We start from the raw sequence: 15,766 nt of genomic DNA on the forward strand, positions 1-15,766 counted from the left end.
AGAAAGACATATACAGGTTTGAGACAGGGCTGGCTCTTGTGACAATGAAAACTTCCTGCAGGTGTGGACTTGGTCGTGAAGAAGACCACCCAAAATGGGAACTCATACATCTGAGGGACCTTCACCAAACTGGAAGATCATTCCACTGATGATGTGACCCTCCTCTCATACAGATGCCAAAGTATAGAGCTGATCTTTTTTGTTGTCATAGATGGCTTAAAACACAGTATACACATATAAATCCAAAAGAAAGTAAATGAGCAAAAAGTTGATTTTTCTGTGAGACTTGTTGTATGGTGCTAAAACACATATATCTGAAATAAAATGGGCACATACCCTGCATGAAACTGACCTCTGTGCTTCATTCAGTGTTATCCAATAAATAGACTGTTGTATTATGTCTCACACACACACACAACACCGCCACCACCACTACCACACACATACACACGGAAACCTTTTAATGTATGCCATCCAATATTTATTATTGACAATGCTATCTATTTCCCCACACCATTCTACGTACACATTCATGCATGCACAAAAGTATGCACAATGCCCACCCCATCCCCACCAAACCCCTTTCCTCCCCCCCTGTGCTGTCCAATATGGCATCGGTCTGTTCCTTCCCATCAGCCCCTTCCTCTCTTCCCTCCCATGCACATGCTAGTTGTAATTCCCCAGTAAAACAGCTTTTAGAACACCTTTTCAAGTTTGCCTGAAATTTGAAACCAAGTTTACCCTAACAATGGTTTGCATGTTAAATCTGAATTTGTCAAGTCAAGAAATGTGGGACGTGCATCATGTTTATAACATGCTGACAGGTCAAATTGTATACCCTGCCTCTCATTCCCCTTATATGGGGGTGTTCAGTTAAAGTGTACACACCATGTAATATTCAACCATCATACAACAATCTTGTTTTATCACACCATATCACCACACACAACCATTTACCTCTCTACATCTGACAAACACACTATTATGCACTCACATTCTTGTGATTCATTTACACTGATATGTTTTACGGATGAGGTATAATGAGGCAATTTGTCATGTTCATTAATATCAAGTTGATAACAAAGGTATAAAGAGGTCATTTGTCATGTTCATTAATATCAAATTGACTGCAAAGGTAATCTTGCACACACAAAAATAAATAAAAGAAAAAAAGTCTTGACACAATAATTCCACTGCAGAGTATGTTGCAGCAATCTACACCAGCTACCTGCTCCATCTGTTGAGTTTTTGTGTTCAGGTCAAACCAAAGACAGAAAGTGAAAAGACTTTGTAGAAGTTAACAGTAATGTCCCTTCTGTGTTTTGCGAGTCAAAATAGACCTGCACACCTTCATGAGTTCCTGGGCTTGAATCCTGGCTGTATTTTGTGGGTTGAAGGTGGACATTTTTCTGATCTCTCCAGTTAACATGTGTGAGACCTGCAAGTGCCTTAATCCCTCTCTTGTATACACGTGCAAAACATCAAATGCACATGTTAAAGACCCCATTAGTGTTAGTGTTCGGTGGGTTATATTTACCCACCATTTTCCACCCATGTTTATACAGATAAACATTTTTCAAGTCATTCAATGCACTGTCCACATTCAAGTTCCCATGAAATTTGGGCAAGTTGTTCCTGTAATGTAAAAGCAGCAAGCTTCAGAAGACAAGTGGGTCATTTTGTGACAGACATTACAGGAGATTCTTTTCTTTCTCCTGTTCTTGAGGCTGCAATTCCCACATTCACTCCTACAGACCTACTTCTGGGTCTTCACATGGATGACCATTTTGACCCTGCTATGTTGGGAACCATATACCCTTTTTAGGGATGTGCATGCTGGATATTTCATGTTTCCACAACCTAACAAACACTGACATAGATTACAGGATCTTAAATGTATGTATTTGATGTTTTGCATGCATGTGTTTACACATGAAGGTGGTTCAGGCACTTGCAGGTCTGCATAACTGTTGACCTGGGAGACAAGAAAATTTTCCATGCTTAGCCCATAAGATGTGGTCATTATTCAAACCCTTGAATTGAATGTCCTGCATATAAATGTCTAGGTCATGGCACCTGTCACCACAAGAGATGAGTTATTTCTTTTCTTGAGTTCATCAGGAAGTGTGGTGCTATTTTTGGTCTTTCTGAACATCATTGTGACAGTATCCAGTACAAAGCATGCACTTTAGTTTTTACATTATCACTAAACATAAGTACAAATTCCATATAAAAATTTCTGCATCACAGAAAAATAACCTACATGTAAGTTACACATGCAAACATAATTACTCTTTAATCAACCCATGTTCTGCCACAGATCTACTAACCAAATTAAAATAGTTGGGACAGGGAAGTTAGCAGTACTGGTCGCCATATGATACATGAACTCTCTCTCTCTCTCTCTCTCTCTCTCACTCACACACACACACACACACACACACACTTCAGTCCACATCATCTTCAACATCATCTCCAAAGTCTGGTCCTGAACTTTCATCGTTGTAGTTGTCCATGTCAGCATCATTCTCATCATCATCATCTTCAATGTTGATTTCACGAGCAAGATCAAGGTACACCATTTCATCAGCATCCTCTTGGGCACTAGCTGGAACCTTAGCAGCAGCAGATGGAATGTTTTCCTCCCCTGTGTTGGTGAACTTTTTCTTGCAGCCCTTTTCCAGGTGCCTTTTCAAGTGATAGCTTCGCTTGTAATCCAAGCCACAGTGAGGGCAAACAAAATCACGAGAGTCTGTGTGGTTTTCCACATGCTTTTTCAGATCAAACTTCGTATGGAAGCCCTTCCCACAGAACTCGCACATGAAACTGGCGATGCCAGTGTGTTTGGAGACATGTCGAAGCATGAGGTTGCGTTCGTAGAACCGTTCTTTACAGAGGTGACATTCGTAGGGCTTTTCTTTAGTGTGAACACGTCGTACATGCCGCCGCAGCGTTGGTGCACACACAAAGCGCTGGTCACAGTACTCACATACATAGCGTTTGATCCCCAAGTGATGCAAGGCGATGTGGTCACGCAGCTGTTCCTTGGTGTTACAACCATGAGCACAGTATTCACAGTGGAAGTAGAACGTGCGATTGGGATCAGCTTTGCATGAATGTTTCTTCAAATTACTCTTGCTGCTGAATATATGCTCACACTTCATGCACGGAAATCCAATGCTGGCTTCGAGGGCGTAATTCTTTCGGATGGCTTCGTTTTTGTGTTCCTTCTCATGCATGAGCATGGCACCAGAGTTGGGCATCCACTTATCACACTTGCTGCACTTGCCACCTGTTCCGTCCTCTGTGGGGTCCTCTGCATGCGCCCACATGTGTACCTTCATCTCCCTGGCTGTGGGGAACACCACTCTGCAGATGGGACACTCAGCCGGAGATTTGGCGTGCATCTGCTTGTGTTCCCCGTACAGGTGAGTGTCAGTGTAGTACAAGAGTTCCACATCTTTTCCATAACACTCAGGACAGACATAGGCTTTGTGTCTGCGGTAGTAATGATTCTTAATCAGCTGGAAATCCACATTCAGCTCCATGCGGCACAGTCTGCAGTCATGGAACCTTGCGTCAGAGAGTCTGATATCAGGTTGCCCTTTATGGTGACTGTTCAAGTGCTTCTCTAACTTCTCCATGCTTGCAAAATCCTCCTCACAGAGGAAGCATGCTGGCTGCTTCTCATATTCATGGTCACAGAACACATGCATGTTGAGTTGCATCATACCATGAAACTTCATTTCACAGGCCAAACACTGAACAATGTCCTCAGCAGAAACACTGCTCAAGTGCTCTTGCAAAAATTTTTCTGAACGGAACAAACATAGACAGGTTTTACATCTAATTTTCTCTCTGCTGGCTGATTCTTCTTGCATGGACAAAGAGGACAAAGCAGCCTCTTGAGAGGAGAGGCTGTCCTGCCTGACACTCACTCTGTTTCCATCTGAGTCATTGGCATCCAGCAAGGAAGAACTGCTGTCATCAGCATGGACCTTTTGGCTTTGTTCTGAGTCTTTTACTGCATGGACTCCATTGCTGATAAACTTCACGAACTTTGTTTTCACTGCGTCCCTCTCTTCACCAACCAGTTTTTTCCTGGTGTTGGGTTTTCTGCCCACGTTGCGCAGCTTGAGGAGCAGCTCACTGGGGTCAGGGATCCTCTTCCTGTAGGGCCGTTTAGGAGGGAGGTCTTCCCCTTCTGCTGGAGTGGGTTTGGGTTTTGGTGGCCTTCCTCTCTTCCTTGGAGTTTTTGCCTCAGATTCAGAGGGTCTGCTTTTGGTTCGTTTGATCCTGAGGACAAAAGGGGAATGCTGGTTTCCAGATGAGTGTTTTCCTCTTCCAGATTTTGTCCTGGGTTTAAATTCTTTGTCGTCATCATCAGGTTCTGTCTGATCTTGCTCAGAGGGAGGCTCAAATTCTGACACAGGCTCAGCTCCAGGTTCACTTGCAGGGTCTGGTTCTGGTTCGGTCACTGGTTTTTCTCTTGGTACCCGAAGTCTCACTCGTTTCCCAGAATCTTGCTTTGCCTGTTTTCTCATGGTCATTCTTGTGCTCTTTGTGATGGCTTTGGCTCTGACTGGCTTCTCCTCCAACTCTGATGGAACAAAGTCACTGTCGTTATCATTGTCCACATTATCGGCATCATCACTGCTCTCAAAGTCAGGTTTATCTAACCACTGAGTGACCTCAGATGAAGGACAGGGTGTCTTTGCATGCTGGAGACCAGCTGAGTCCATTTCTCTTCCAATGTCTTCGTACTCCTCTCCATCACTGAGTATCTGTCTGTCAGGGGTCAGGATTAACATAAGATGGAGGTGATGGAGTGTAAGCATGCTTCTGTAGTAAATGTTCATCTAAGCTCACTGCTCGTTGCTGGTTGACTTTACAGGTAACGCAATGCCAGTGTGTTCCGCTCACAACAATCACTATTTTGGGCAGTACTGGACATGCCATGACTGTCTGTAAATGTAGTTTATCGATCTTCAGACACTGTACAAAAATCAGACAAGATAATGTTTTGAACAGTCAAAACATTATTGCAATAACATGTAAGAGAAAAAGTTCTCTAGGTGTAAAATGCCATTTGTAAATTTTCAGTAGGTGATAAAAAGGTTTGTTTTCTTTTTTTTTACAATTACAGTGGAGGTATGATGCTTCACATTAAAACTTTAAAGATGCCAATAAAGAAAGATATACACAGATTAAAAAAAAAAATCACAGCTATAATCAGAGAGATATGCAAAGCAAACAGTGCAGAATCTTCACATATCCTTAATCCACCAGATCTGGTCAGCCAGGAAAAGTTCCACCCACTGTCCAAGTGAAGAGGAGACAATTAGGTGCACAATGAAGACCTGCAACACAAACATATATACGAGCAAATGTACTGATCTGCACTGCCACATATACATACACATAATAATATAATTTGTGTATGTGTGCGTGTGTTTGCTTGTGTGTGTGTGTGTGTGTGTGTGTGTGTGTGTGTGTGTGTGTGAGTGTGTGTGTGTTGTCTACAAAATTTGAAATCTTTATATTTTTGTAATCTGTTTTAACCATCGGTACAGAGAACAAAAAGCAGTCACATGACTGAGTCAGTCCAACAGGAAAAAAAAAGAAGAAAAAAAAAAGACTGAGAGTGAGACTAGAGAAGAGAAAGATTCTGTACTCTATGTCAGTTTTAAATGGGTTACAGAAATATGAACATACCCACTATTCAAATTCCTCAAAACCGAGTACGACTGCCAACATTGTAAGGCAAAAATGGTCATGTACTTTGTAAAAGCCCACTTGTACATGTATCAGTGAACACCAGAGTTCTAACTCTTGATTACCAAGAAATGGGTAAATGCAGAAAGAAAGAAATGAAAGATACAAAAAATCAGTTGATAAATACACAGGAGATGCCATGGCCGAATTTGTTAAGCGTTAGGATTCTGATCCAGTGATCACCAGTGTTCAGCGTTCAAGGCCCCGTTTCCACACAGTGCTGTGTCCTTGGGAAAGGCACTTTAACCCTGTTTTTCTTACTCTACCCAGGAGTGGAGGGATACCTGACTCTGGTTGGGGAAGGTTAAGGAAGCAGGAGAGGATTGGGTCCTGCTTTCTGATGCCAACTCTGATACAGTGAACATACTTCGCTGCCCTAATGGCCACAAAAGGGACCTCTGAATACACAGACTATCCACATTTCATTAAAAGTTATCGTTTGACACAAAGTACAGTGTTATTCATGTATATATATAATGCTCCATTTCATATAAAAAGTAATGTCATGACACTTATCCAGCTGTTATTTGCATGCTACCTTGACACCAACTGCATGAAGTGTGAGCATATATTCAGCAGCAAGATACAGCTGCTGATCCCTGCCCCTTCAGTTGACTTGCACAGTCACCAAACGATATAAATTTTAACTGGACAATTCATTCTGAACAAAAGCAACAGGGAGTAACAATGAACAAACCAAAGACATACCGAATCCAAACGATTGTTGGGAAACTAACTCCACTGCTAAATACATGTATATAACAACTAAACAAGTTTCAAATAACATCATTAACTTATTAATTTATTACACTTGTAAAATGCAGCACTCTAAAAGCTGCTAAATGTGTCATGTTGAATATGAAATGGAAAACAAATAAAATTTTAATGAACATTTGTACCTGTTATTGTTTTTCTTCATCACCCTTCCCCCTCTTTCCACTTACCCCCCTCACCCCCACCCCTCACCTCCCAATCCCAACAAAAAAAACTGATAATAAAGTTAAATCAGTATGCAGGCAAACAACTCAATACCTGAGTAATTGGACTTCCAATCTGAGTGTCCTGTGTTCAACTCCCACAAGTGGCACCTGCATAGCTAGTTAAGTTAGGATGGACTTGGAGACTTTTTTCTGATCTTTGTTCACTCCCATACCCATTTAGTAAATTACTATAAAGAGTGTGGGGGATGGGGGGTGAGGTGGGCGTGGAGGATGAGGTGGGAGCGAGGGGGAGGAGAAACTGGATAGGAGTCAGTAAAAAGTTGCTGACAACTTGTATCTGATCTCCTAGATCAAATGAAGCATAATCCATTCAAACTGATTGTCAGCATGTCCCAGTTTTAGTTCAAGAGACAATAGGCCCTGACACATAAACACACACACACACATCCCCCATCTTTCAAGTAAACCCCCCTCCCCCGCCACCCCCCTCCAAATACAAAAACATTCCTATGTATCCCAGCTTCCACAGCACACACATACACATCTATATCCACATATAAACACACACACATTCATATATTCATATTGTGCTGCTCCCACAATACAGACATGCATACACACACCCATCCCCATTACACACACACGCACACACACATTCACTGGCACACACAATCCTACATATCGCAGCTCCTACAGCACATGCGCACACACACACACACACACACACACTCACACACACACACTACCTGACATGAAAGGATGGCGGTGGTGGGGGTATGGGTGGGGGTTGTGATTCTCCCATATCTAATGCCAATCCTCACTTCTTCCCCAGTTAATGCGATAGGAAATTAGCAATGAAAGAGTAAGAGATAGGGTGTGTGTGACCAGACCAATAATCTACTTCATCAGTACACACACCAAACTGGAAAAGAGCATCATACTGGTGGTGCATAATATACAGCTGGAAGAAGTCTTCAGCCCCTCTGTCTTTTGCTCCATTGCACTTGAAAATGAGGAATTAAAAGTTGGAGTTCAAAAAAAATTTCCCAGTAGTACATTTGAAGAAAATTAAAAATTAAAAATGTGTGTCGCTGTTTTTTGAAGGCACAGGTAACAAAGTGTTGATGGGTGATTTTAATTATCCAGATATCGACTGGGGACAAGAAGTGTGTACCAAATACAAAGACCATCCTGCTTCAAAATTTCTGAAAGTTTTGCAAGACAATTTTGTGGTACAGTTTGTTTCGGAACCAACACATTTTCATGGTAATCAAACAGCAAATATTTTGGATTTGGTTTTTGCAAACAGAGATGACTTGGTTTCTAACGTTTTTTATCATCCCCCTATAGTTAAAAGTCACCATTCTAGTATTACCTTTGAAGTTGATCTTGGTCTTTATATAATAATAATAATAATAATGGTATTTATATAGCGCTGAACCTTGTGCAGAGACAAACCAAAGCGCTTTCGCACCAGTCATTCACACGCATGCATAACTCTAAAACTGTAGAAACTAAAGACAAGGAAGGGCAGGCAAGGGAGGCTATTTTGGGAAGAGGTGGGTTTTGAGGCCAGACTTGAAAGAGCTGAGCGTGGAGACTTGACGAACCGAAAGAGGAAGTTCATTCCAATCGCAAGGTCTAGAGACAGAGAAAGAATGGCGGCCAACAGTCGAGTGTTTGAATCTGGGTATGCGTAAACAGAGTGGAAGCCGATCGTAGTGAGCGAGATGGAGTATAGAGGTGAAGGCAGCTGCAGAGATAGGAAGGGGCAGTTTTGTGAATGCATCTATAACACAGAGTGCTGATCTTGTACTTTATTCAATGTGAGACAGGGAGCCAGTGGAGATGTTGCAAAAGAGGAGTGATGTGCTCAGATCTTTTCTTTCTGAGGACGAGTCGGGCAGCAGAGTTTTGTATGTGCTGAAGGGACTGAATGGATGAAGCAGGCAACCAGGCAATAGAGAGTTACAGGAGTAAAGGCGAGAGAGAATGAGAGAAACAACAACTCTAGATGTTGCGTCAGTGGACAGATATTTCCGGACAGCACTGATGCGCCGCAGTTGACAGTAGCAGGACTGACATGTCTGACTGATAAATTTTTGCATGGACAGTGTATTGTCAAGGACGAGGTTCCTGACTGATGTGGAAAGAGGGATGGATGTACTGCCAAGTTTGATTGTGTCAATTGTGATGGAAGACAGTTTTTGTTTAGTTCCTATGATCATTGCTTCAGTTTTGTCCGCGTTCAATTGTAACTTATTTCGAGTCATCCAGTTTTGAATGTCCAGGAAGCAGTTGGATGTTTCTTGCAAGAGCGACAACAATTTTTCAGGGGTATCACTCTTCTGGAGTTGAGTGTCATCAGCATAAGAATGATGACTGATATTATGGCGATTGATAATTTCAGCGAGAGGAGCAGTGTACAGTGTGAAGAGCACTGGGCCTAAAACAGATCCCTATCTGGTAAGTCAAAAGGCAGACGTTTTTTTTTTGTTTTTGATAAAGGTGATTATGAGACAATGAGGTATGCATTGGATGACATAAATTGGAAAGAGACTTTGGAACTCAAATCCGTGGATTAGTGTTGGTCTTGCATTACTGATAAATTGAAGGAACTACAAGATAAGTATGTGCCATCTAAAGAGTTTTTAATTGGAAGCAACAGATACAAAAAGATTATCCCACCTTCTGTTTTGGAAAAGATAAGACTGAAAAGAATTTCAGATGGTATAAGAAGTACTGAAAATAATAATGCTTATGCACATGCTCGAAATTAGGTTAAGAGGGCATTACGAAAGGCCTACTAAGGAAAAAGATATGTCTACTGCAAAGAATATCAAAAGTACCCAAAGAGATTTTTTTAATTATGTTGCATCACAAACTAAACCTAAGGAGATTATTCCAAACTTAAGCACACCTGGTGGAACTTTGACTAACACTGACAAAAAAAAAGGCTGAGGTCCTAAATTTGTTTTTCTCTTGTGTTTCAACAGTGGAAGATGTCACCAATATTCCTTCTTTTGAACCAAAATGCAAGGCTTCAACAGATAATGTTGAGGTTTCAGAAAAGATGATAAGTGACAAACTTTTATATTTGAGGGTGAATAAAGCCATTGGTCCTGCTGGAAAACACCCTTATTAGCTAAAAGAACTGCATAGTAGTTTAGCTATTCCCTTAAAGATTCTGTTTGTTAGAACTGTATCACATGTAAGATCCCACAGGCATGGAAAGTAGCAGATGTAAAACCAATATTTAAGAAAGGTAACAAACAAGACCCTGGAAACTATCAACCAATATTTCTGACATTGGCTGTTTGTAAAATTTTTGAAAGTTTTATGTGTGACACTTTGAATAAACATTTGATTGATAATGACTTATTGTCTGATTATCAGTTTGGCTTTACCAGTGGTTGATCCTGTGTGACTCAGTTGTTGAATACTTTACATAACTGGATGCAATCACTTGAAAACAATAAACCAATGGATGCAATTTATCTGGACTTAAAGAAAGTGTTCGTTAAAGTTCCACATAACAGGTTAATTGTTAAATTGCAAGGGTACAGTATTTGTGGTAAATTGTTGGAATGGATAAAAGACTTCTAATACTAGAAAACACAGTATGTATCAGTAGGGACTGAGTCATCGTGTCCTGTTAAGGTGGGTAGTGGTGCTCCCCAAGGCAGTGTCTTGGGGCCCACACTCTTTGTGTATTATATGAATGACATGCCTGATACACTTGACTGTTTCGTGAAAATCTTCACAGATGATACAAAGATCTATGAGGAAGTAGATTCTGATGTTGGTAGATTGAAGTTACAAGTTAGTATTGATAAGTTAATACACTGGACTGATAGATTGCAAATTAAATTCAATACCAATAAATGTAAAGTTTTACATGTAGGCATGAATAATCCACATTATAAGTATCATATGGATGGTACTGATTTGCAGGAGAGTTCATCGGAGAGAGACCTTGGAGTCATTCTTGACTCTGATCTCTCTTTTGATGTTTATGTTAATGAAACCATTAAAAAAAGCCAATAGATTGACTAGAATGTTAGCTGGGAATATACAGTGTAGAAGTAAGAACATTATGGTGCCATTATTTAAGTCATTAGTCAGGCCAGTCTTTGAATATGGGAATACTGTTTGGAATACGGGCTTCGTGAAACATATACAGTACTGAAAATGTTCAACAAAGATTTATTAAAAGAATCATTTACTTTGCTGATATGGACTATGAAAATAGGTTGCAAGCACTTCAGTTACCTAGTTTAGAGTATAGAAGACTGTGTGGAGATGTATAAAATGACTCATGGATTATATGACAGCAGAACTATAAATTCTTTGTTTACATTGAATGAGAACACTGCTACAAAAGGCCATTCCTACAAAGTACAAACTGTTAAAAGTTTCAGTAAAAACTTCCAGATTTGCAAATTTTTTTTACTAACAGAGTAACAAATGTTTGTAATAATTTGTCACATGCGTTGTTTCCGCAGGAAAGTGAATACTTTTAAAAATTATCTTGACATTCATTTACATAATTTTAAATACAAAACTCATCTAGATATTTCTTGATTTTTCAACCACTGCGACTCAGTGTTGAAAAATGCATCTGTCACATGTGGGGACTCTCTTTTTCTTCCCCACTTCAAGCGGGCAAAAGGCCTTGTCAGGCCTGCACGCCTTGATATTAACATGATGATCGATGATATTATATTCTCACGTACGTTTTTTCTTGACAGTGCCCTTGCTTCCTTCAATCACAAATGGACGAACATTGGAATGGGCCGTGTTTTACTTAACTGTGCTTATGTTGTAGTGATTTAAAAAGTCCAGAAGTCAGCACATATGACAGTGTTACTTGTTAAAATGTTCAAAACGAATACCTACCTTTCGACAAAGGTATTCGATGCATTGCTCGAAGAGCCAGCAGACGAGAAAATTAGAAATTCGGGTCTATGACGTCACGAACAAGCGCACTTGAACGCGGACATCAGTGTTTTACAACTTCCAGAAATTCCGGATCGAAAGTTTTAGGTTGTATCATTTCAAGGTAATTTGGACTGTCCGACAGCCACACATTAGTACTGAAATGGACAGATTAGAGATAACGTCCACAAGCACTCTCGATTTGATGTTTGCCTTTGTTTTGGGGTGGCCAAGTGCCCATCATTCAACACCGAGTTACGTCCCTGGACAATGGCCGCGTCCTTGGAAGCGATGAACGCGTAAATGTAATCTCGAGAGTCTTTGTTAAAAACCCATTTGGCATTATTGTTCCGAAAGCTGGGATGGGTTGATTTTCATGACCTCTTTCCCACAAAGTTGCTCCAAAGTAAAATGCATGAGGTAATATATTGTGAGGTTGACTTGCTCGAACGACAGACAACGCTGTCTTGGAGACAGAGAGATAGTATGTATTCGTGCATGAGAGACAGTGTGTGTGTGTCTGAGTTTGAATATATATATGCATGTATAATATTAAAAACAAATAAACACGGGGAGTTATCCACACAAGCATTACAAACTAATTCTTATGGTTTTGTCACCAGAGTACATACGAGACAGGTCTGTATACGTTATGCATGCACAATTTTTATCAATGTGCAGTCAAGAGTGAGAAAATGTTTGATATGAGTGGCATGATAGTATATTGAGATCATAATTTGAAAGCAGCACTGTGGAAAGCATTATTCCTCAACCACATGTGTGTGAGAGACGAATGTGGTTGTATGTAAGCACAGGAGAATTTGATATCTGCTTATCAAGGTGTTGATGCAATCTGTGTATACTGTATAAAATGCATGTCGAGAAAGTTTATGTGTGCAACTGCATGGTAATTAGTTTTACTGTTAGGTAAATTCCTGGACTGATTTAGGTTGCTTGGTGTCAGTTTGCATGTGCTTCTCAAATGAGTGAATATATTGTGTGTGCTTTCAAGTATATGACACCACCTGCAGTGATGAAGTAGTTTATGTCACAGACCGATGACTTTGCAGACTTAAACCCCATCAGGTTGATGTGTGTAAATTAAACTAATGTATGTTACTATGTATATATATATATATATATATATATGTATATATGTATGTGTGTGTGTGTGTGTCTCTCTCTCTCTCTCTCTTTATATATATATATATATATATATAACTGATATGGGTTACGGAACCACATACATGCCGAGTTAAGACCCACCCTTGAAAACGATTACAGCTGTCAAAATGGGAGGGTAGAAACAGCTGTGCATTTACATGCTCTCTGACATAAACAAATGTGTGTTGGACTTGCAGACCACTAATGCAAAAAGTGATGCCACTGTCAAAAAGATATTCACATATGTGCTGTGACACAGGTAAAGTTGAGTGTGTTGCAGTAATTATCAATCCATATATTTGAAATATGTTACCCCTCTTGTCATACCTGTGATCTCTTCCTTTCTCATTATTATTTCATTTTAACTAAACTTCAATGCCAGAAAAGACTCTGAGATGGATTTGATATTAGCAAGGACTAAAACTACAAACACAGCAACAGATAATTATAGCTTCTTCCTTTTGTTATATCTTGAGAAAACACATTCTCCCTCTTTCACCCCTGAAATCTCTGTGACATGTTATTTTAAAATATAATGGGATAATGAGAATGGATGAGGTACTGAGTTAGGTAACAGGCTGTAATATATTGATTCCATATTCGAAATATGTGATGTAAACATTTTGTTATTGGTTTTTTGTTTGTTTGTTTTTTGTTGTTGTTTTTTTCAGATGCTGGTTTCATGCTGATTTTCATTGGGTACTGGAAAGAGCCATCGCCAGTAATGAGGTCTGAAGCTGACATCAACTGAATCATTCCATGGCAGTAACATTATTCAAGGTTTACTGTTCATGTCTTTCTTCTTGAAAGAGCAGCATAATACCAGTCAATAACTGAGTGATACATTTTGATTACTCTGATATACCAGGATAATCACACTTGTAACTTTTCTTTGGTTTGAATTACTGATGCAGGCTCAAACACCCATCATGCATAGAGAACAGGAACAGCAGCAATGTTCATCAAAATACACAATCTGTTTGACAAAATGATGTGAGATTTTCATCTCAGTCATGATTTGTTAACATAGTCACCTTTTACTGTGGACTTCCTGTGAAGAAGAATGCATTCCAAAGTGATCATTGTAGTGAACAGATTTCATTGGTGCTGTGTCAGTTGCCAGCTGGTGAACAAGCATGTTGTCAGTGTTGATGAGCATCTGAAGTCCTGCCACTTCAGTCTGTTGTCATCCGCATCTGCCACCTCACCATGCCTGTCATCTGACTTTGAGCTGGATGATTTCAGTGATCTGAACTTTGATTTCTGCAGGGAGCTTAATGAAAGGACAATCAAAGAGCAGCTTTCAGATGATGTTCTAGTTCCAGGCCCTGTCCAGAAAAAAGAAACTACATGCCACAAGAAAAGGGGTAAAACACATTCTCAGAGTAAAAGCAGGACAAGTAACTCATCCAGACCTTCAGCAGGCATGCCAGAAAGTGAACCATCAGAAGTGCTGTCTTCTTGCCCACCTAAAAATAGACGTTCTTTGAATAGGCTGGCAGCAAATGGGAAAGAAAGTAAGAGCCACCATTTTAATTCTGATGTCAGCAGCATAGGCAAACCAGTTTCAGGAACAGCAGAAGAGCAGCCAGCAGGGGAGTACAGACCGCTCAGAAAGAGGCCAAGGTTGCAGTCTTTCAACAAAGATGCACATGAAGAGAACGAACACCATGCACATAACAACCAAACTGAAGTGGCCGATACAGGAACTTCAAAGGAAAACCTAAAATCATCAGTTGACACTGTGGGGACAGACAGTAAGGCTGCCATGCCAAAGAGCACCACAAGAGGTCGACCCAAACGACCTGTCAAACCGAAAGAAACCTTCAGAAAAAAGCTGAAGACTGTTGATAGAGAAATGAAAAAATATTGTTGGGGAGGGAAACCAGTGAAAAGATCTCTGGAAGTAGCAGGCCAAGAAATGAAACGTTTAAAGTTTTATTATATCGGCAGTGTAAAATCCAGGATTTCTAATGACACTGATCTGAATGAACCTTTCATGCAAAAGGGTGATGATATATGCAGGGTTGGAGGTGAAGAACCTACACCCCTGTCATCTTTCCAGGCAAACAGTGGCCTACACATTGCAGTTGAATGTACACCTGATGTTTTAGATTCAGCTGCATCAGAAAATGACCTAATAATTCAAACAACAAATAAGACTCAAGTCAGCTTAGATGAAACAGTTGTTCCAGCGATGCATGGAAAGCATGCAGGTGTGACAGAAGCATATAGAACAGAGATAAATACAGTCAACAGATCTGACCAGAATGAGAAAAATGAGAGCACTTTCAATGATCATTTAAATGTTTCTTTTCCATCTGAAGCCAGCAGTGAAAAAAGTCCCCAGTCAGTTCCTCATGACATCCATCAACCATGCACTGGCAGTAACCTGCACAGAGGAGCGGAGATCATCACACAAACACCTTCAGTTGCTCAAGAACATCTGCATCCACCCAGGCAGTGCACACCAGTCTGTGGACAAGACACACCTACTCCTGCAATGCATACATGTATGTTACCCGGTACTGATATGTCAAATGCTCATAACAAGGACAGCTTTAAAAACACCTCAGACATTTACAGTGTTAGTGCCCAGCAAGATGCATCAAAAGTCACAGAAACCGTGGAAAGTGATCACTGCAGTTTGGAAGAACATGGCCAAACTACAGACTTTGAAGAATGGGTGAAGAGCAGAACAAACTTCAGTTTTTCAAAACCTAAAAAATCCTTATGCCTTGAACACCCTTCAAAAGTATATGAATGCACAGTGTGTCAAGCGAAGTTCTCCACTGGTGATTATCTGTCAGAACACGTGTCAAAGATGTCCGTCCATGAACAATCAACATGTCAGAGTTGTCAGCGCCTGTTCCACAGTGCATATGACCTTAACTTTCATGTGTTTGAAGACCATGAGAGAAGAGTGGAACCGTTTTGCTTCAACTGCG

At 40.4% G+C, this 15,766-nt stretch overlaps 2 protein-coding genes across 3 annotated transcripts in view; one reads left to right on the forward strand and one right to left on the reverse strand.

Moving 5' to 3' along the window:
• Positions 1-610: 610 nt before the first annotated feature.
• Positions 611-11,896, reverse strand: LOC143285465 (uncharacterized). The gene is made up of 2 exons (XM_076592767.1): positions 11,616-11,896; positions 611-5,360 (listed from the first exon to the last, which is right to left on the reverse strand). Exon 2 carries the CDS (start codon positions 4,857-4,859, stop codon positions 2,448-2,450), a length of 2,412 nt encoding a protein of 803 aa, XP_076448882.1. The 5' UTR covers positions 4,860-5,360; positions 11,616-11,896; the 3' UTR covers positions 611-2,447.
• A 43-nt stretch (positions 11,897-11,939) lies between these two features.
• LOC143285464 (uncharacterized) overlaps positions 11,940-15,766 on the forward strand; it is a 5,333-nt gene continuing 1,506 nt past the window's right edge. Inside the window, exons 1-2 of one of the 2 annotated variants that reach the window (XM_076592765.1) lie at positions 11,940-12,138; positions 13,490-15,766. The exon at positions 13,490-15,766 is cut by the window's right edge and continues 1,506 nt beyond it. In XM_076592765.1, the coding sequence (XP_076448880.1) occupies positions 13,882-15,766 (1,885 nt within the window). In that variant the 5' untranslated portion in view covers positions 11,940-12,138; positions 13,490-13,881. The remainder of the gene's footprint in view (positions 12,139-13,489) is intronic. The other variant, XM_076592766.1, reaches the window with a different exon arrangement.

This window comes from Babylonia areolata, chromosome 9, assembly GCF_041734735.1.
Source record: "Babylonia areolata isolate BAREFJ2019XMU chromosome 9, ASM4173473v1, whole genome shotgun sequence".
NCBI classification, from domain to species: Eukaryota; Metazoa; Mollusca; class Gastropoda; order Neogastropoda; family Buccinidae; genus Babylonia; species Babylonia areolata.